Genomic DNA, 22,563 nt, shown 5'->3' on the forward strand with positions numbered 1-22,563 from the left:
TATTGAGGTTGTGAAAAGGGAATGTTGCCTGTCATTCCAGTTCAAGGATCAAGCTACCAGTCACCATAGCCACTGCCCATTGCTCCCATGGTGTGCACTGAGGGAAATTCAGTATGGAGAAAAATAGGATTTATGTTGTGCTTTGGATGCTGGACTTATATAATTAAGATGCATATCTAAGGAATAATTTGAATGAGCCCAGACTCAAAAGACCCCAAACAGCCAAAACAATTTTTAAAGAACATGGCTTGAATCACACTCTTGACTTCACACTATACAATGAAGCTACAGTAATCAAAATAGTATGGTCTAGCAGAAAAACAGACATAGATAAGTGGAACAGTATAGCCCAGAAATAAACCCACTCTAATGGTCAATTAATCTACAACAAAGGAAGCAAGAATATACACTGAAAGTGTATCTTCAAAAGTGGTACTGGGGAAACTGGATAGCTACATGTATGAGAAATTAAAACATTTTCTCAAACCCTATAAAAAACCTCAATAGATTAATACCTAAATGTAAGATCCAAAACCATAAAATTTCTAAAAGAGAACACAGGTAGAACACTCTAACATAGACCCTCCACAAATTGCTGTAATTTGTCTCATAAGGCCAAAGACAAAAAAGCAAAAATAAATGGGATTTAACTGAACCTCAAAAGCTTTTGCACAGCAAAGGAAACCACTGGAAAAAAAAATAAAAGAAAACCTACTGAATGGGAGAAAATACTTGCAAATGGCACAGCCAATAAAAGGTTAACATCTAAAAGATATAAATAGATTACACAACTGAACATCAAAAAACCAATTTAAAAATGGGCAGACAACCTAAATAAACATTCTTCCAAAGAAATATACCAGATGTTCCACAGGCACATAAAAAGATGCTCACCATCACTAATCATCAGGGAAATGAAAATCAAAGCTACAATGAGATATCACCTCACACCTGTCAGAACGGCCCTCATCAAAAAGAACACAAATAACAAATGTTGGCAAGGATATGGAGAAAAGGGACTCTCACACAACAATCTGTAGGCACCAGTGTTGTGATACTGAAAGTTGCTCAGTCGTGTCTGACTCTTTGCGACCCCATGGACTAAACAGTCCATGGAATTCTCCATGCCAGAATACTGGAGTGGGTAGCCTTTCCCTTCTCCAGGGGGTCTTCCCAACCCAGGGTTCAAACCCAGGTCTCCCGCATTGAAGGTGGATTCTTTACCAGCTGAGCCACAATGGGAGTCCAAGAATACTGGAGTGGGTAGCCTATCTCTTCTCCAGCAGATCTTCCTGACCCAGGAATTGAACCGGGGTCTCCTGCATTGCAGGCGGATTCTTTACCAACTGAGCTATCAGGGAAGCCCTAGTGTGGTGATGCCTCAGGCCAAACAACTAACTGGGTATGGACACAGTACCACCCATCAGCAGAGAGGCTGCCTTAAGGCTTCCTGAGCCCACAGCCACCTCTAGACATGTCCATACACAGCCCCGCTCACCAGAGGGCCAAGACCCACCTCTATCCACCACTGGGCAAGAACCAGCCGTACTCTAGAAGGAGCCTATGCTAGCCTCTAAACCAGCCTCACCCACCAGGGAGCAGACATCAGACAGGGGAAAATTACAACCCTGCAGCCTGCAAACCCAGTCCATCCACGGCAGGCCAGACCCTACTCTGTGACCATCTGGGCCCTGTCTACTAGCAGGCCAATTGAAGCTTCAGGACACCCCAGACCCCATTACTCAACAGGGCCATTCTGGGTACAAAAGCCCCTTTGTGTTCCTCATTTCCTGTCTGTAGATAAAAGACTTTAGTCTCTAGGCCTTCCCTGAGTTCCAAAGAGCAGACTCAGCAGTTACTAAGTATGGAAGTGAGAGAAAGCAGAAACCAAGGAAAAGCAGTGAAGCAAGTTAAGTAATGATAGCTTAAACAAAACAATATATATAAAACAACTCATCTATTTCTGCTTTATTGACTACCCCAAAGCCTTTGACTATGTGGATCACAACAAACTGTGGAAAATTCTGAAAGAGATGGACATACCAGACCACCTGACCTGCCTCTTGAGAAACCTATATGCAGGTCAGGAAGCAACAGTTAGAACTGGACATGGAACAACAGACTGGTTCCAAATAGGAAAAGCAGTATGTCAAGGCTGTATATTGTCACCCTGCTTATTTAAATTATATGCAGAGTACATCATGAGAAACGCTGGGCTGGAGGAAGCACAAGCTGGAATCAAGATTTCCAGGAGAAATATCAATAACTTCAGATATGCAGATGACACTACCCTTATGGCAGAAAGTGAAGAGGAACTAAAAAGCCTCTTGATGAAAGTGAAAGAGGAGAGTGAAAAAGTTGGCTTACAGCTCAACATTCAGAAAATGAAGATCATGGCATCTGGTCCCATCACTTCATGGCAAATAGATGGGGAAACAGTGAAAACAGTGGCTGACTTTATTTTATTGGGCTCCAAAATCACTGCAGATGGTGACTGCAGCCGTGAAATTAAAAGATGCTTACTCCTTGGAAGGAAAGTTATGACCAACCTAGATAGCATATTAAAAAGCAGAGACATTACTTTGCCAACAAAGGTGCTAGTCAAGGCTATGGTTTTTCCAGTGGTCATGTATGGATGTGAGAATTGGACTATAAAGAAAGCTGAGCACTGAAGAATTGATGCTTTTGAACTGTGGTATTGGAGAAGACTCTTGAGAGTCCCTTGGACTGCAAGGAGACCCAACCAGTCCATCCTAAAGGAGATCAGTCCTGGGTGTTCATTGGAAGGACTGGAGCTGAAGCTGAAACTCCAATACTTTGACCACCTGATGTGAAGACATGACTCATTGGAAAAGACCCTGATGCTGGGAAAGATTGAGGGCAGGAGGAGAAGGGGACGAGAGAGGATGAGATGGTTGGATGGTATCACCGACTCGATGGATATGGGTTTGGGTGAACTCTGGGAGTTGGTGATGGACAGGGAGGCCTTGCGTGCTGCAGTTCATGGGGTTGCAAAGAGTTGGACATGACTGAGCGACTGAATTGACTAACTGATGCGTATCTTTGAGTTGTTCTGAAGAAATTAAGACTCCTACCCAGGAGGACGATAGTGATTACCTGCTGACCACAAGCACTAGAACACGTACTGGTTGGAACCAGAAGGTTGATGATTAAAATTCCTGAAATGTTACCCTGTTACCATACCACCAACAAATCAGAAGAAGGTCATGCCCTCTGCAACCTTCACCCCAAATGTTGTCTTTAAAAACCCTTCCCTGAAAGCCATTAGGGAGTTTAGGACATTTGCACCAAGCTGCCTGTTCTTACTGGGCACCCTGCAGTAAATGCTGTACTATCTACCACAACCACGTGTCAGTAGCTTGACTATGCTGTGCTGTGGGCTAGCAGACCTAAGTTTTTTTCAGTAACAGCCCCTTTTCCCCCAAGACGGAGGAATGATCAAAATCTAAGGGGAACTGAAACCATGGGTTAAATGCATTTCCCTTGCTTTCACTAATAAGGTGGTTTGAAAACTTGCATGTTTTCTTTGTACCCCTTCTTCCAAGGGGTACACAGCCTAAAAAACAAGATGTTCACAGCTATGCCTAGTTCAGTTTAGTCAGGAGTCAGCTGTGTCCAGTTCAAGCTGAGCTGGTTAAGACTAGGCAGGACCACCAATCTTTCAACTGGACACATGTGAGCACCCTCTCAGTGACATTTTGATATCAGAGGGCTGAAAATTCCATCCTCAGAACACACCAAGGCTGGTAGCCTAGTTATGCCTGCACAAAACATCAATTACCATACCTTTTCCCAATCACCTCTCCCTATACTCCCCACGCCTGTCTGTCCTGTTTCTTTCTTCTTTATCTCATAAACACCCCAAGGCCTTTGCTTTTGGGGAAGCAGATTTGAGATTTGTTCTCTAGTCTTCTTGCTTAACTGCTTTACAAATAAACCCTCTCTCTGCTGCAAACCTCAGCATCACAGTATTTGGGCTGGCTGCACATCCAGCAAAATGAATCTGGTTTGGTAACACTCCCACCCTGCTGTGGGTGGTGGAGAGCAAGCCTCAGGCAGGCACATGAAAACGAGCACCCAGGCATGTGTACACACCCAGGGCACACTGCGACAACAAAGGACACAACTCACACCTTTCCATCTCCATCTCCACTGAGCTAATCCAGAGAACTTGTTTGTTTCTCCCAAAGGTTTATACTTTTTTTCAAAAGCACATCCATACTAGAATGTTAATTAGCAAGGGCACCATTATTATGTAGAATGAGTTCTGAACACCATTTAAATTCTCACTGAGAATACCAGACCACCTCACCCAGCTCCTGAGAAATCTATACACGAGTCAGGAAGCAACAGTTAGAACTGGACATGGAACAACAGATTGGTTTCAAATTGGGAAAAGAGTATGTCAAAGCTGTACATTGTCACCCTGTTTATTTAACTTATATGCAGATTACATCAATTGACCACAGGAAAAACCATAGCCTTGACTAGACAGACCTTAGTCGGCAAAGTAATGTCTCTGCTTTTGAATATACTATCTAGGTTGGTCATAACTTTTCTTCCAAGGAGTAAGCGTCTTTTAATTTCATGGCTGCAATCACCATCTGCAGTGATTTTGGAGCCCCCCAAAATAAAGTCTGACACTGTTTCCACTGTTTCCCCTTCTATTTCCCATGAAGTGATGGGACCGGATGCCATGATCTTCGTTTGCTGAATGCTGAGCTTTAAGCCAACATTTTCGCTCTCCTCTTTCACTTTCATCAAGAGGCTTTTTAGTTCCTCTTCATTTTCTGCCATAAGGGTGGTGTCATCTGCATAACTGAGGTTATTGATATTTCTCCTGGCAATCTTGATTCCAGCTTGTTTCTTCCAGTCCAGCGTTTCTCATGATGTACTCTGCATATAAGTTAAATAAGCAGGGTGACAATATACAGCTTTGACGTACTGCTTTCCCTATTTGGAACCAGTCTGTTGTTCCATGTCCAGTTCTAGAAGTTGCTTCCTGACCTGCATACAGATTTCTCAAGAGGCAGGTTAGGTGGTCTGGTATTCCCATCTCTTTCAGAATTTTCCACAGTTTGTTGTGATCCACACAGTCAAAGGCTTTGGCATAGTCAATAAAGCAGAAATAGATGTTTTTTCTGGAACTCTCTTGCTTTTTCCACGATCCAGCAGATGTTGGCAATTTGATCTCTGGTTCCTCTGCCTTTTCTAAAACCAGCTTGAACATCAGGGAGTTCACGGTTCACATATTGCTGAAGCCAGGCTTGGAGAATTTTGAGCATTACTTTACTAGCATGTGAGATGAGTGCAATTGTGCAGTAGTTTGAGCATTCTTTGGCATTGCCTTTCTTTAGAATTGGAATGAAAACTGACCTATTCCAGTCCTGTGGCCACTGCTGAGTTTTCCAAACTTGCTGGCATATTGAGTGCAGCACTTTCATAGCATCATCTTTCAGGATTTGAAACAGCTCAACTGGAATGCCATCACCTCCACTAGCTTTGTTCGTAGTGATGCTTTCTAAGGCCCACTTGACTTCACATTCCAAGATGTCTGGTTCTAGATTAGTGATCACATCATCATGACTATCTGGGTCGTGAAGATCTTTTTTGTACAGTTCTTCCGTGTATTCTTGCCACCTCTTAATATCTTCTGCTTCTGTTAGGTCCATACCATTTCTGTCCTTTATCGAGCCCATCTTTGCATGAAATGTTCCCTTGGTATCTCTGATTTTCTTAAAGAGATCTCTAGTCTTTCCCATTCTGTTGTTTCCCTCTATTTCTTTGCATTGATCGCTGAAGGCTTTCTTATCTCTTCTTGCTATTCTTTGGAACTCTGCATTCAGATGCTTAGATCTTTCCTTTTCTCCTTTGCTTTCCGCCTCTCTTCTTTTCATAGCTATTTGTAAGGCCTCCCCAGACAGCCATTTTGCTTTTTTGCATTTCTTTGGAAGGAATGATGCTAAAGCTGAAGCTCCAGTACTTTGGCCACCTCATGCGAAGAGTTGACTCATTGGAAAAGACTCTAATGCTGGGAGGGATTGGTGGCAGGAGAAGAAGGGGACGACCGAGGATGAGATGGCTGGATGGCATCATGGACTCGATGGACGTGAGTCTGAGTGAACTCCGGGAGATGGTGTTGGACAGGGAGGCCTGGCGTGCTGCGATTCATGGGGTTGCAAGGAGTTGGACACGACTGAGCGACTGAACTGAACTGAGTACATCATGAGAAACTCTGTGCTGGATGAAGCACAGCTGGAATCAAGATTGCTGGGAGAAGTATCAATAACCTCAGATATGCAGATGACACTACCCTTATGGCAGAAAGTGAAGAAGAACTGAAGAGCCTCTTGATGAAAGAGGAGAGTGAAAAAGTTGGCTTGAAACTCAACATTCAGAAAACTAAGATCATGGCATCTGGTCCCATCACTTCATGGCAAATACATGGGGAAACAATGACAGGCTTTATTTTTGGGGGCTCCCAAATCACTGCAGATGGTGACTGCAGCCATGAAATTAAAAGACGCTTGCTCCTTGGAAGGAAAGTTATGAGCAACCTAAACAGCATATTGAAAAGCAGAGACATTACTTTGCCAACAAAGGTCCATTTAGTCAAGGCTATGGTTTTCCCAGTGGTCATGTATGGATGTGAGAGTTGGACTATAAAGAAAGCTGAGCGCTGAAGAATTGATGCTTTCAAACTGTGGTGTTGGAGAAGACTCTTGAGAGTCCTTTGGACTACAAGGAGATCCAACCAGTCCATTCTAAGGGAGATCAGTCCTGAACATTCATTGGAAGGACTGATCCTGAAGCTGAAACTCCAATACTTTGGCATCTGATGTGAAGAACTGACTCATTTAAAAAGATCCTGATGCTAGGAAAGATTGAAGGCAGGAGGAGAAGGGGAAGACAGAGGATGAGATGGTTGGATGGCATCACCGACTCAATGGACATAAGTCTGAGTAAGCTCCAGGAATTGGCAATGGACTGGGAGGCCTGGCGTGCTGCAGTCCACAGGGTTACAAAGAGTCAGACACGACTGAGTGACTGAACTGAACTGAACTGACAGCAAAGAAGCAAAGATCACTAAAACTAAGACCTGATTTCATCCAACAGGGGGATGACTTAACGGTGGTAGTGATGTTAGCAGTAAGGCACAGTGAATTTTGGTGCACTGAGGAAGGTAAAGCTAAATGTTCACCAGGTAGCCATGTTACGTTAAGACATTCAAAATTATATTTATATAACTTTTCCTAAAATGAGTATCATTTGAGAAGCACACAGATAAATCATGTCCTGAACTGTGGTATTTACATGATTAAAACATGGATGTTTCCATATGCAATCTGGCCATGAGTTGCTAAGTGATAGAAAATGAGCTTCCCAGACCCAGAAAGAGATGCTGGGCTTGCATCGTCACAGGGCAGGAAAGCATTCTTGGACACAAGGTACACGTTCAAAAGCAGTGCTGGGCAGTGTCTCATTGTCACTGAACAGGAGAACTGCACTGGCAGGGACAAGCACACTAGGAAAGCCCAGTGTTTGAATTTGCCTAGATTGAAACAGCTCCACACTGAAGAGCACACTGTACAGGTCATCAAGTCCAGAAGGGAGGAGTGACACGGCTGGGCCACGCTGGTTGTGGCAAGCAGCATGGAGCACACGTGTCAGGAGGAAAGTTGGAAGCGCTGGTGTTACTTGTAGAACTGGGGTCAGGCGAGGGGATGGACGACCAGAGGATAGCAAGCCCGTCATCTGGATGACGTTCCTGGTGTGTGAAGAGCTTTCAGGACGCTTCCTCACTGTGCTGCCCCATGCCTAGCGGGCCACAGGGGAAATGATCAGTGCAGCTCGTGCTGTGGCTTGGATACTTGGCCCAGAGGCACCTCTGTTCAGTGTGCCCACCCGGCCAAGTACCAATGATCCTGGCAGGAACAGAGGGTCCACCCTTCTCCAAGGCTGACAATAGATGAAATGAGATCCAATTACTATAGTATTCTGTAGATTTTATCTTTCCAAAATTTCTAAAAAGCCTTTTGGTGGGTTTTTTATGTCTTGGGAGGAAAAACTTTTTTGCTGTCTTCCTCTAGCCTGTCTCCCCTCCTCACTGGCAAAGTCACTGCTTTGCAAGACAGACACAAGAACAAAGCCAAGTGAGGCCACTGGAATGGCTGACCTCCAGGGTTTCTTTCTTCTCTGGCATTCCCTAACTAAATATTTGTGCAGCTCTTCATCTTACCTTCAAGTGCCAGACTACAAGGATGGTGCAAACATAAACACAATCGAAACAGGATTTGAAGATGTTAGATAAAGACAGAAAGACAAATGAGGTGAAAGCACATTGCCAAGGGGGACCTGTGGGAGGATCACCTCCAAACCAAAGTCGGAAGCACCCTTTGTTCAGTCCTCCTCCTGCCTACCCAGCAGCAGCAGCAACCATGCACGATAGATGCCCTTTTCTATCAAGGGCCCTGGTCCAAGGAGTGGGGAGAGGCAAGTGCAGGTCAACCTAGGTTCACAGAGCAAGCAGAGATCCAGAAAGGCAGGATGATGGTGAGAAGACAAAGAGAAAGAAAAGGATTGTTTGGGGCTGAGGGCATCCTGTCCCCACTGGCTTGTCAGCCCCAAACCTCACCATCTGTTTCTAATGAGCAGAGCTGAGCTGCCCCCTCCCTTGCATATTCATCCCCAAGGCCCTTTTCATATTGCTGGCCTATTAGGCCTCTGTGAATTTAAAGAAGTCTCACTGGAATCCGTTAGAAAGAAGCCTCATCACTTTTTTCCCTTCAGCCAATTTCCAATGTAGACCCACCCGTAATCTCTAGTTTGTTAGCATCTCTGGTTATTCTCTTAGACTATTTTCCAATTTTGCAAACTGTGCTGCTCTGCTTTGACTCTGTAAGCTAGTCAGGCATTTCCCCGGCTCACATGGGATTTTTTTGGGGGTGGTAGGGAGAATGCATTTCTCTTCAGATTACTCTCTAGAAAGCCATGTTGCATTTGCACGTTTGAAGAGTGCCTTGAACTCTCACATCCTCAGCATCTACATATTTCCACTCTGTGCTAGAAGGCTGCTGGCTGCCTCCTCACCCCTTTCTCCCACCCAGGCACAGACCATGTGCACACACACTCCACTCTGTGGCGGCCCGGCAGAGTGGTAGGCACTAGGTGGCAGTCATCCAAGAATACCCAATAGACCAAAACAGGATGTTCAAAGCAAACAACGATGAGGCCAAAGGACCCGCATCGCATTGTAGCAGGCGAGGGTTCCCAGAGGCACTTTCCCCTTCTGATGGCAGTGCTCCAGTACCCAGGACACTGAGGGGGCCTGGAGAGTAGTCTACTTTTTCCAGGTTGAGTGACGTTGGACTAAGTGACAACTTAATCCTGTTTACTCACCTCAGATGGATTTTGTTAAGCTCACACAAATCCTGTGTGTAAAATACCTGATGTACAGCAGGCATATGGCAAATGTCAGTCCCTCAGTTCCCTTCTCTGACTTTGAATGCATCCCCAGCACACTGCCCTGAAGTCTGCACACAAGAGCTTGCCAGAGCAGGTCAATTGCCTATCAAATATTTCAATGGGATCCTTTGTCTGTTTTTGTTTTTGAATTAGGATCCTTTCTTAATTCACAATTTCTGAAAAGTTATGTGCAATGATATATTCAGGGGCATTTGCATTGCTGTATGTCTCAGGGAACTCAAACAGGCGCTCTGTATCAACCTAGAGGGGTGGGATGGGAAGGGAGATGGGAGGGAGGTTCAAGAGGGAGAAGACATATGTACACCTATGGCTGATTCATGTTGAGGTTTGACAGAAAACACAAAATTCTGTAAAGCAATTATCCTTCAATTAAAAATAAATAAATACATATATATACATAAAGATGCCTATCTTGAAAGTAACAGCAACACCTATCAGAGAGACCACAATAAGGCAGCAAATGTTGTCCTAGCACTTGCTGTGCCCGACTCTGGGTGATTTACATTTATTGACTCATTCAATCCTCACAACACTTTGCCCAAAGCACAGTTACCTCTACTTCATACCTAAGGAAACTGAGGCAGAGAGGTTACATGGCTTGCCAAGGTCACCATGCCAGTGGCAGGGGGAGCTGGTGGGGCGGAGGGGCGCAGGGGAGATGGTCTGGCTCTAAACTCATCATTACTACTTTTTGATTAAGCAATTAGTGACCTTCTACCTTTTGTCTAATGTTTTCAGATATAGGAATGACTTAAAGCAGAATTCCTATGAAATTATTTCATATCAAAGCATCAACCTATGCTGGTCTTCAGCTAGAAAAAGGAAATGTTTGTAAAACATTTACATTGGTTTGTAACACCAATGAAGCTTTAACATTCTATATCAAGAATCATTAATTTGTGAGTTAGTTTTATGAGAAAGAATAAACTTTATAACTCCTTGCCCTAAAATCTAAGGCACACCTGAGGTTCACCACACCTATGGCAGCCATCTGTCCTGACCATTATACATGTAGGAATTTTAGGAAACAATTTTACTAGGACATCTATACTGCAGGAATTAGCCATGGCTTCACCTCTTTTCAAAGTAACATGCATTACTTGTCTATATATTCCTTATATATTTCAACATATTTCCGTGTTGCCTAGCTTAATATTATAGGGTGGTTGAGAGTGTGAGTTCTAAGACTGATGTGGATTGAAATCCTGGTGCCGACACAAAGGTTAGACTGTGGCTCTCGTAGCTTCTTTGGGCCTCAGGTGCTCCATCTGTGACACAGAAAGCCTTCACAAAGCAGCCTGTGAGGGTGTTCAGCACACGCAGTACTGGTTCCCCTCCACGCTGGCTTCACTTGTCCTCACTGCTGCTGGGATGGTAAGAGCCCAGTGTTGGCAGGAACACACACATAAAGAACCTACTCTCTGAAAAGCTCTGTGGCATGGAAAAATGAGCACCAATTCTTGAGTCATTTAATCTTGAATCCTAGGTTTCACTCTCAGCCTTTGTTTCCTCAAATGAATGTGAAATAGTGCCACCCTTGTCCCCTAAGGCTGCCATAAGGATAAACTACGTAGGAGGCCCTACACTGGCCCACAGCAGGTGCTAATGAGCGTTCTTTTTACATGAATTGTAGGTATTGTTGCTGTTGTTCAGTTGCTAAGTTGTGTCCAACACTTTGCGACCCCATGGACTGCAGCATGCCAGGCTTCTCTGTCCTTCACTATCTCCCGGAGTTTGCTCAAATTCATATCCATTGAGTCATGATGCCATCCAACCATCTCATCCTCTGTTGTCCCCTTCTTCTGCCTTCTATCTTTCCCAGCATCAGGGTCTTCTCCAGTGAGTGGGCTCTTTGCATCAGGTGACCAAAGTATTGGGAGTTTCAGCTTCAGCAATAGTCCTTCCAGTGAATATTCAGGCTTTATTTCTTTTAGGATTGACTGATCTCCTTGCAGTCCAAGGACTCTCAAGAGTCTTCTCCAACACCACTGTTCAAAAGTATCAATTCTTCGCCACTCAGCTTTCTTTATGGTCCAACTCTCACAGCTATACATGACAACTGGAAAAACCATAGCTTTGACTAGACGGATCTTTGGGCAAAGTAACATCTCTGCTTTTTAATACATTAAGTTTGTCATAGCTTTTCTTCCAAAGAGCAAGCATCCTTTAATTTCATGGCTGCAGTCACTGTCCACAGTGATTTTAGAGCCCAAGAAAATAAAGCCTGTCACTGTTTCCACTGTTTCCCTATTTGCCATGAAGAGATGGAACCAGATGCCATGATCTTTGTTTTTTGAATGCTGAGTTTTAAGCCAGCTTTTTCACTCTCCTCTTTCAGTTTCATCAAGAGGCTCTTTAGTTCCTCTTCACTTTCTGCCGTTAGAGTAGTATCATCTGCATATCTGAGGTTGCTGATATTTCTCCCAGAAATCTTGATTCCAGTGTGTGATTCATCCAGCCCAGCATTTCCCATGATGTACTCAGCATATATGTTAAATAAATAAGGTGATAATATACAGCCTTGATGTACTTCTTTCCCAGCTTTAAATGAGCCTATAGTTCAATGCCGGGTTCTAACTGTTGCTTCTTGACCTGCATACAGGTTTCTCAGGAGGCAGGTAAGGTGGTCTGGTATTCCCACCTCTTTAAGAATTTTCCACATTTTGTTGTGATCTGCACAAAGTCTTTACCATAGTCATTGAAGCAGAAGTGGATGTTCTTCTGGAATTCTCTTGCTTTTTCTATGATCCAACAGATGCTGGCAATTTGATCTCTGGTTTCTCTGGTTTTTCTAAATCCAGGTTGTACACCTGGAAATTCTTGGATTACATACTACTGAAGTCTAGCTTGAAGGATTTTGAGAATTACCTTGCCTGCATGTGAAATGAGCGTAACTGTACGTAAGTTTGAATATTCTTTGGCATTGCTTTTCTTTGGGGTTGGAATGAAAACTGGGCTTTTCCAGTCCTAAGGCCACTGCTGAGTTTTCCAAATTCACTGCCATAGAGTGCAGCACTTTAATAGCATCATTTTTAAGCATTTTAAATAGTTCAGCTGGAATTCAATCACCTCCACTAGCTTTGTTCATAGTAATGGTTTCTAACACCCATTTGACGTCACACTCCAGGATGTCTGGCTCTAGGTAAGTTACTACACTATCGTGGTTAGGTCCAGGTCATTAAGGCCTTTTCTGTATAGTTCTTCTGTGTATTTTTGCCACGTCTTCTTAATCTCTTCTGCTTCTGTTAGGTCCTTGCCGTTTCTGTCCTTAGTTGTGCCCATCTTTGCATAAAATTTTCCCTTGGTATCTCCCAATTTTCTGGAAGAATTCAAAGGGCAAGGGCAAAATGTTGTTTGTTCACCTTTAGGCAAAGTCCCTTTGAAAACCCAGCCTCAAAGAAATTCACCAGCACAAGGAGGCAGGTAACCAAGGCAGAGCTGGGAAGGGGCTGCTGGGACCAGACAGGAGACAGAACTGATGAGCCCTATTTCCCACTATCAGATGGAGCCTGAACGCGCTTTTGTGTGTGATGCTTGCACTGCCATACTGTGGGATGTAGGAGAAAAGGGCAAATGTGAACTGTGGGTGGGGCTGGGCTGAAAACACCATTTGTTGCCAAGGAAACACCAGGAAAAATTCATAAGGTTACAGTATTGACTTTAGGAACTCTTTGAGAATGAAGCCTTTTCTCTCCTTGAGATTCTTTAGCCTCCACTGTGTTGAGACTATTCTTTACACATCAGCATCACCAACGCAGAAGAAAACGTTTGCACTCATGTCAATGCCACTCACTGTAACAGGCAAGGAGGATACAAGCCATGTGGCTTCCAACCACACAATGCTATGGCACTGTGATTTCACTTGTTGAATAAAGAAACCTAGAAAGCTTGGCCACCCAAGGAAGAGATGTTGCAAGAGTGGCAGCCACGGATACCACTTCTCTTTGAAAGGCTCACTGCTCAAACAGAAGGCTACAATATGCCAGCATTCAACAGCAATCCCAGGACATTGATGAAGATCATCAGACCCTAGTCAGTACAACCAGAAGAGTAAAATCCTCAGCGGACATGGTCTCTGCACAATTCATTTATAACCCTGGGAGTTGGAAAGGTTTCTTCTATTAACTTTAGGCCAGGATATTCCTAAAGGCAATTTAACCCCAAATTTAGATTTGACTTTATCACAGTATTTTTAGAAAGAAAGACTCCATTTCCTTAGAGATATAAAGGAGAAAAATACAAAGGCTTGACCACAGACAAAGAATGAAGCCCTGAAAAGAAAGTAAAGTTGCTCAGTTGTGTTTGACTCTTTGTGACCCCATGGACTGTAAGCCTTCCAGGCTCCTCTGTCCATGGGATTTTCCAGGCAACAGTCCTAGAGCAGGTTGCCATTTCCTTCTCCAGAGGATCTTCCCGACCCAGGGATCAAACCCAGGTCTCTTGCATTGCAGGCAGACGCTTTACCGTCTGAGCCACCAGGGAAGCCCTGAAGAGTGACCTGTAATATGTAGTACAGCTAAGTGTTCAATTTGGTCTGAGTGGTGGCTGATTTTGAAATAATTTGTTCTTTTACTACATACTCTATTAAAACTATTTTACAGTGAATAAAAAGTCTGTTAAAACAGCAAAAAGAATAGTGGACACACACACACAATTTGCTGTGTCTCTTGGAAATCCAACAGCCTGGAACGGGTTCTTGGGTTACTCAGTAAATCTTCTGTAATAAAGGCCAAGTGTACGCCTTTTTGGTAGGCTGCTAACCCCAGGAGGAAGCACTTTTGAGACAGGAGGGTTAAAGGTTCACCCGACAAATCTGGTCTCTGTGGAGGCTTGACAAATCAGAATTCTATGAGATTCCACACACAGTCCAGAAGAAATGGGGCTGTGCATTTCTCCAGAATGGATTCCACTGTGAAAAAGACAATATTTAATACAAAACAAATGTGCTAACCCAGAGGCAGCAGATTCACTTTATATAAGTTATAAAATTACAAAACTGGGTAAAGGTTTTCCAAGTGTCAAGGCATTTGTCTTAAATGGATTTTCAAGCTTTAACACGGATACTTGCTTTTAGCTTAGGAGCAGAATTCTTACTGGAACAAAATCCTCTATTAAACACATTTTTAAAAAAGCCCTGAAATGAAAGCCTTTGAAAGCTGGTACAAAGTTGAGGATCCAAGGCACAATTGTAATATGGAAATGTTTGTAAAACAGCTGAGGATTTTGTTCCTTTTAGCATTTCACAAGACTGCCAAGTGCAAATATTTTTACCTGAATTCATCAGGAAGACATCTTCTCTGACAAACACGCTCTGACTTACGGATATAAATCAAGGCAAAACTTGTTTTCCTTTTTCTAGCTTTGACTTTCAAGAAATTCAAGAATCAAATTTTATACTCAGTAACAGCAATGTGTTCACCCTTCCTTCCGGTCTCATTGGTTTTGCTTTTCTTCCCTTAATATTCATATTTTATTACCATTATTGTGTATGTCTTTTTTGGATATGCTTCCCAAATTCTTTTGGCAAAGAGGCCAGATATACTTCAAATACACACCCGAAAAAAGCAAGCAAATATTGCAAATACATTTAGGATATAAAAGGGAGTATCTTTGCCCTCACAGAACATCTTAATCAAAAGCAATATTTCAGAATTACCTTAAGTAAGAAAATATACAAATAGATACAATAGCGGGCTAAAGCTCATTATTTTAAGAAGTCCCCAGGACTTCAATTTTACCAAGAATAGACATATTTCCTGAATATAATCTTAGTTATCTTCATTAATATAATCTTAGCTACCTTCATTAGCCCAACCCTGGGCTAAGAGATTAGAGATTGTGTGTGCTTTGCTCTTGACCCTAGGTAAGACATTAACTCCTGGTTATCATAGTGTCCTCTTTCCTATTGGGAAAATAGTACCTCCTCGACAGTAGAAGACCCGTTATGATTAGGTAGGTGCCCTTAGAAGTACAATTGCAATATAAATGCAACGTATCACCATCATACACATTAGAGGCCTAAGTGATTCTCTCTCAAGAGCTTAAAAACTTCTTTACATTCATGGCAAAAATTTATCTTTCTAAAGTCATACTTTCTTTGGCAACAACATGACAGAGGCAGGAAAGCTGTATAAACACGCAAAGATGCAGGGACCAAATAATGAAAGAAAACATTTCTATACATAAAACATTATTTATACCTGTTTTCATTTTTTACATTAAAATATAAACATCCCCTTATCCAAAATAGCTGGTGAAAAAACTAAACAAAAAACAAATGAAGGATTTAAAGATAGCTGGTGAGTTTTCAAATGTGCTTGCTTAATACCAGACATTATGACTCAATAATAAAAAGAACCAAACTGGTAAGAGAGCTATAAAGTATCAATATACAGCAAAATCTCGATGAACCAGAATACTCCAATCTCTGGTTAATCAACTATTTACAAGAAAACTCTTCTTGCTTTAACCATTAGTTTATAAAAAACTTTCTCAAGTTTTACTTTCTAAAGTAAAGTGAACCAAGTTAACTTTCCGGTTCAAGCAACTACAAAACACCAAACATAAATCAATTTTATTTTGATGATTTAGGATCATGTGGTACCTTGGGATAATCTCTCAGAATACTCATAATTTCTTTGCAGTTTTTTTAGGGGTAGAAAATTGGAGGGAACTGGAGTTTCTTGTATTAAATAAATCCTCCAAACCGTAAGCTTTCACTGTCTTCTTTTGCCTCATTCTCCTAAAAAGGAGAGTGTAGCAAAAAGGTTGTAGGTAAGCAGGATTTCTCATTGTAAGCATACCTATATATACTGGTTCTGGAAACAATGCAGTTTGGTGACTTTACCCCTCTGGACATTTTTTTCTGTTTAATTAATATACCCAGTAACATGAATTATATGTAATGAGTCCACTGTTTTTCTGGATATCAAATTTCAAACCTTATGAATTCCTTAATTGGAATCTTTCTTCAAGAAAATCACTCATGAAGATGATTTCCAAACCAGAAAGTGAAAGTGTTAGTCTCTCAGTCCTTGTCTGACTCCCTGAAACCCCATGGACTATAACCCACCAGGCTCCTCTGTCCATGGAATTCTCCAGGCAAGAAATACTGGAGTGGGTAGCCATTCCCTTCTCCAGGGGATCTTCCAGACCTAGAGATCAAACCAGGTCTCCTACACTGCAGGCAGATTCTTTATCATCTGAGCCACCGGGAAGCCCTCAAAACCAGAAGAGCTGTAGATTTTGCTAAAAGAACCAAAATATGCTTCCTCTAATAACTCACAACTGCTTAAACAATCTTTACAAAGTTATCGAAAAGCACCACTTAGATAGTAGGTGCTTAACTCCTCGAAGCCATGAAATACTATGAGGGATAATAAGAAGTGCTGAGAGAGGAGTTAACCTTCTGACTCTTAGAACAACTCAGTGTTTCCACAGGGCAGGACCCATATCACTTGGTGGCTTGTGAGATGACTTTAGGTGATACACAACACAGAGTTAAATAATGTTGAATCACAGTGTGAATGTCATTTCCTTTATAACTTTCTTTTAAACTTCTGATAATTCCACAGAAAGAGCCCATTTGGGGGCTAGCTAACATCTCTCACTGCAACAAAGAAAGAGTAGGCTTCTTGGATTCAGAGCCTTGGCAGTCATTAGCATCCAGTTAGAATCTAACAACATCCTGTTTTATTTTTAATTTATTCTTTAGTTCTCTTTTTTAATGGCAAACTGATGCTGGTTTTTCACTTGGAGTAGAGGTTAGTTTCTTTTTAAAATATTTTAAAATTTAAAAGATAAATATTAAGTAAATAATACCATATGTAATAGTAATACTTAAGTAATTGAAGTTTGGCAAATAATGGCTATAGCCTAATGACATATTTTTAAAAAGTGATTTCAAAAGAAGGTGTAAATGTGGTCTAGGAAAGAAACATGTGTCACTGTGTTTTCAATACTTATGATGCTCCAGGGATGAGCTCACCACAGCCTTCTCCTACATCAGGTGATTTCCAGAGTTAAGATTCAAGCAAAAATATAAAAGGAAAAAGAAACCATTCCACACCAATCTGGACTTCAGAGACTCATGGCACAATGTATGTGCAAATGATCTAATATTTAGCGAGTCTTTTGTTTTACACATAAACTTTCCAATTCACTGCAGCGTCTTTTATTTGGTCTATACTAATGCCTCACAAAGGCAAACTAGGGCTGTAGAGTTCCTGCTTGGTTCTCAGAGCAAGTACCACACACTTCCTGACTGAATTCTCCAGCCATGATTGAGAGCTGTTGGCCAAGTCTTCCAGTGGCATCTGTCTGTTCTTTCACTGCCATTGCCCTGTAGAGAGGGCTCTTCATCTTCTGAATGATAATCATGGCCAACATTCTGCTGAGAGGAATTTACCTACCAGGTATTGCATGCTCACAGGCATGCCATGCTGACTTAAAAAGACAGCTGGAGAGAAAGAAAGCAGAGCTTCTCATTTGTGGTGAACAGTTTCTTCATCACAGTGGTAGTGTCCTTCCTTTTCCTCTTTAAGGCAAGGCAGTATGTCTGAAGGATGGTGTCAGACATCATAATCAGGAGCTTTGCCCTGGGCTTGCCTTAGCCAGATCTGTAGTGTAACAAATGCTCCCACAGTCACGTGAAAAAAAAGCTGCCAGAGATTGCGCAGTTCATAGAGATACATGTTGCATAGACAGATTAAACCAAAAGTCAAAAAAGATTTGACATTCCGCCAGCTGGTATAGTAGACGAGTAAATAACACTGTTGAAAATATAAAAATAAATGATGATTAGGGTTATAGGAAGAAATGGATGCTGCAACTATAAAACTTTAACAGGCCACAGGGTGAAATATGAGAGTGAAGTAAGGGGATTTTTCAACTACAGATAAGACAATGTAATATCTTTAAGACATTCAGCTATGAAAGCTCCACAGCTTAAGAGGGAAATAGGTTTCTCCTTTTATGTTTTTCATTTTTCAAAAGGAAAAGCGTTTTGTATTATATTTAAAATAGATAAACTTCCATGCAAACAAGCTAAACAAATTCCTCAAGATGACAGGCAACTAAGAAGCAGTCTTAGGATCTTAAGGGTTCTTATCCCAGAAAAGTTAAAAAAACTCATACATACATTTTGTTATTCAGCAAAATGGGCTCATATAACCTGAATCTGTATATTAATGAAATCAACAAATATTTACTTGAGTCCAAGGGGCTAAACTAGGACCTGAGAGAACACTTGAGGGAGAATTTATTCAATGGAAATTTATTTATCTGTTTGGTGTTGTTCTTTGGTTTTAAGTAAACAAAGACCTCACTCAGATGGAGCTTATATTCTACTGGGAGAAGACAGATTATAAAGTTTATATATAAATATATATGTATTTATATATATAAAATCAAGTAGTTATGTTCTAAAAAAGATTTTTTAAAATGGGACACAGAACGCAATGAGTGCTGATTTAGAAGATAAAGTACTCTCCTGCACGCAAACCCTGGCATTCACCTTTCCTCCTTTATTTTTCTCTATATTACATTTATTAACATACTTCAAAAATATGCTTATTTTTTTTTTTGTCATCTATAGTCTTCCAATGAAATCCAAGCTTCATGAAGGGAGAGGTTTTTAACTGCCTTGTTCACTCACTTTTCTCCATTGCCCCAAACAATGCCTGAAAGTTAAGTTGCTCAGTCGTGTCCGACTCTTTGCAACCCAGTGGACTGTAGCCCACCAGGCTCCTCCATCCATAGGATTCTCCAGGTAAGAATACTGGAGTGTGTTGCCATTTCCTTCTCCAGGGGATCTTCCTGACCCAGGGATTGAACCCAGGTCTCCCACATTGCAGGCAGACGCTTTAACCTCTGAGCCACCAGGGAAGCCCAAACAATGCCTGGTATGTATATAATAAGTGCACAATAAAAATCTGTTGAATCAATGAACTGTTTTCTAGAAGGTATCTAAAATTCCAAGTCTGGGATATATAGGAGTTACATATGATCACAAAGTCTTAGGAAAGAGGTGCAGGACTCTGTGTGAGATTTATATCCAGACTTCAGAACAGGAAGAACATTACAGTGTTTGTGACAATACAGAAAGAATGTGATGTTCTGCTTAATGTGTTTGGTTCTTATACAAATCAGGCCTGTGTTTGCTATCCAAGCAAAATTTAACTGGAAAAATTTATTTTATTGGAGTGTTTTGAATTTAAAAAGTTGAAAAGAATAGAAATTTTCTTTTGAAATAATTTTAAATGTAAGAAAAGTTGCAAAAGCTTTTCACCCCAACCAAATGTTATCCTAATATAACCACAGTATAATCATCAAAACAGGAAATTAACATTGATTTTAATACTATTAAGTAACCTAAAGACTTCACTTGAGTTTTGCCAGCTATCCCATAAGACCCTTTTCCTGGTCCAGAATCCAATCCAGGACTCCATATTTAATTTAGTTGTCAGGTCTCCTTGAATCTTTAACAGCTCAAGCCTTTCTTTGTTTTCTGTGACCTTAACAGTTTAAAGAGTACTGATCAGTTATTTTGTAAAACGGCCCTTAATTTTGGTTCAGCTGATATTGTCTCAAAATTGAATAGAGGATATCCAATTTTGGAAAGAAGAATACCAAAAAGGTAATATGTGATGTGTCAAATTACTTATTAACTTTGATCTTTTGGTAAGGTGGTATCCAACAGGTTTCTCCGCCAGTTACTATTTTTCCCTTTGTAATCAGTATCCTGTGGGAAGATACTTTGAGATAATGTAGATTTCTATCCCATCATACTTTTGCCCACTAGTTTTAGCATCTATTGATGATTCCTGCCTGCCACAAGTGTTTGCCAAATGGTCACTTTCAATTTCCATCATTCTCTACATTTATTAACTGGAAAATTCTACTATGAAGAAGAGCTAGATTACCTGTTTTTTTTTTTAAAATAAATATTTAATTTGTGGTTTTCAAAGGCTTTAAAGATAATGGTCTGTACCCCACAGATTACGTACTAATTACAGAGAGGAAAAAGATACTTTTGCAATGGAGATATCTGTTAGGCAATCACTTAATCAAATGATCAAATTTATTACATGCCTCTTGACTTATGTAATTAGAGGAATATATTATACTATACTACATAGTATGGTCACCAAAATAATTAACCTGAATCTAATCACAAGAGACACATCTAGATTATGGGGCATTCTATAAGGTATTTGCTGGGACTGTTAAAAAATGTCAGGGCTATGAAAGACCAAAACAAAATAGAACAACAAAAAGGCCAGGAGATGGCATTGTAGGTTAAAAGATACACAACAACCAAACACAACGCACAATTTGAAATCAGAGGAAAAGAGCTATAGAGAACATTTCAGAGACAACATAATCTGAATATGAATCCTATGTTAGGTAATACTGTATCAACGTTAAATTTCTTGGGTGTGATAAAGGTATCACAGCTATGTACAACAGAACAATGTCTCTGTTCTCAAAAGACACACACTGAAGTTTCCAGAGGTGAAATATCTTGATGTTTGTAACTTACTTTAAAAGAAAAAAAAAAAAAAAAACCTGCAGGAACCTCTGCTTCTGGGAAGATGGAGTTGATGTACTTTCCTCTATTCTTACCACTGCATACAACTAAATATCCTGGACATTATATATCAAACAAGTATCGGATGACTCTGGATGATAAAAAGAAGGCAGACAGGCTAAGGACCTTAAGTCTCAAGGAATGACACACTGGTAAATTACCTAAGTTTGTTTGTTTTGCCTCATATACCCCACACTTGGAGCTGAAGAAGTTGACAACTAGAAAACCATTGGATGCACACCAACAAAACAAACAAAACTCAATAAAATTTTGCTTTCTCTAGCCAAAAGACCAAGAGTGACGCGATTTTCCACAATAGAAACTTGTACATAACAACTATTCTACTACAGCCAAACACCACCAAAATAAACCAAAAAAGCCAAAACACACACATACACACACACTGTGACCACCCACATTCACACACACACACACACACACACACACACACACACACACACACTGTGACCACCCACATTCACCCCATCAAAGCCTATGGGGGCAGCCTATAATGCTCTAAGGAGATGTTCTCATTCTCCAGGGCTTCAGAGAAGGCAAGTGGGAAGCCAGAACTTTGATTTCCACTGGATGGTAGGAGTCCCTCAACCCCACCCCATGGTGTATCACTGGAGACTAAGAAGGACTGCAGAAATTCACCTCCACTTGGCATTAAAAAGGCAATGGATTTCTCATTAGAAGCTATGAAGTTCAGATAAGAGTGGAACAACATTTTTCAAATGTTGAAAGAAAATTAGCTCTTAGCTCCAGAATCCTATATCCAACAAAAATATCCCTTAGGAATGAAGGAAAAATAAAGACATTCTCAGATGACAGAACCCACTCCAGTGTTCTTGCCTGGAGAATCCCAGGGACAGGGGAGCCTGGTGGGCTGCCATCTATGGGGTTGCACAGAGTCGGACATGACTGAAGCAACTTAGCAGCAGCAGCAGATGACAGAAGACGAAGAGAATTCATCACCTGCAAATATACTCTAAAGGAATGGCTAAAGGAAGTTCTCTAGACTGAAAGGAAACCAAACAAAAAAGGAACCTTGCAACACTGGATAGAAAAGGAATACATCAAAAATACATGTTAATGACTAGCTTTGCCTTTTTAAGAATTTTCTAAATTATGTTTGATGATTGAAGTAAAAATTGTAACAAGGTCTGATATGTTTCTAAATATATGTAGAGGAAATATTTAAGACAATTATAAATAGAGAAGGACAAAGAGATATAAGGAGTTACAATTTCTATGCTTCACCTGAACTAGTAAAATGATGACATCAGTAAACTGAGTAAGTAAAATGTAGGGAGCAATATTTAAAAAGTCATCCAAAGAAATACATTCAAAACCATCACAGATAAAACAAAACGGTAAAACAAAATGGAGTTCTAAAAAAAGTGTTCAAGTAATCCACAGGAAGACACAAACAGAAAAATGAAAAAGCTGAAAACAAAAAATAA

At 41.0% G+C, this 22,563-nt stretch overlaps 1 protein-coding gene across 3 annotated transcripts in view; it reads right to left on the reverse strand.

Annotated features, from left to right (window-relative positions):
- Window positions 1–14,461: 14,461 nt before the first annotated feature.
- SEC22A (SEC22 homolog A, vesicle trafficking protein) overlaps window positions 14,462–22,563 on the reverse strand; it is a 74,819-nt gene continuing 66,717 nt past the window's right edge. For 2 of the 3 annotated variants that reach the window (XM_040250409.1, XM_040250407.1), the window contains one exon: window positions 14,462–18,278. In XM_040250409.1, the coding sequence (XP_040106343.1) occupies window positions 18,078–18,278 (201 nt within the window). In that variant the 3' untranslated portion in view covers window positions 14,462–18,077. The remainder of the gene's footprint in view (window positions 18,279–22,563) is intronic. The other variant, XM_040250408.1, reaches the window with a different exon arrangement.

The sequence above is a fragment of the Oryx dammah genome, unplaced genomic scaffold (assembly GCF_014754425.2).
Source record: "Oryx dammah isolate SB20612 unplaced genomic scaffold, SCBI_Odam_1.1 HiC_scaffold_2, whole genome shotgun sequence".
Taxonomy (NCBI): domain Eukaryota; kingdom Metazoa; phylum Chordata; class Mammalia; order Artiodactyla; family Bovidae; genus Oryx; species Oryx dammah.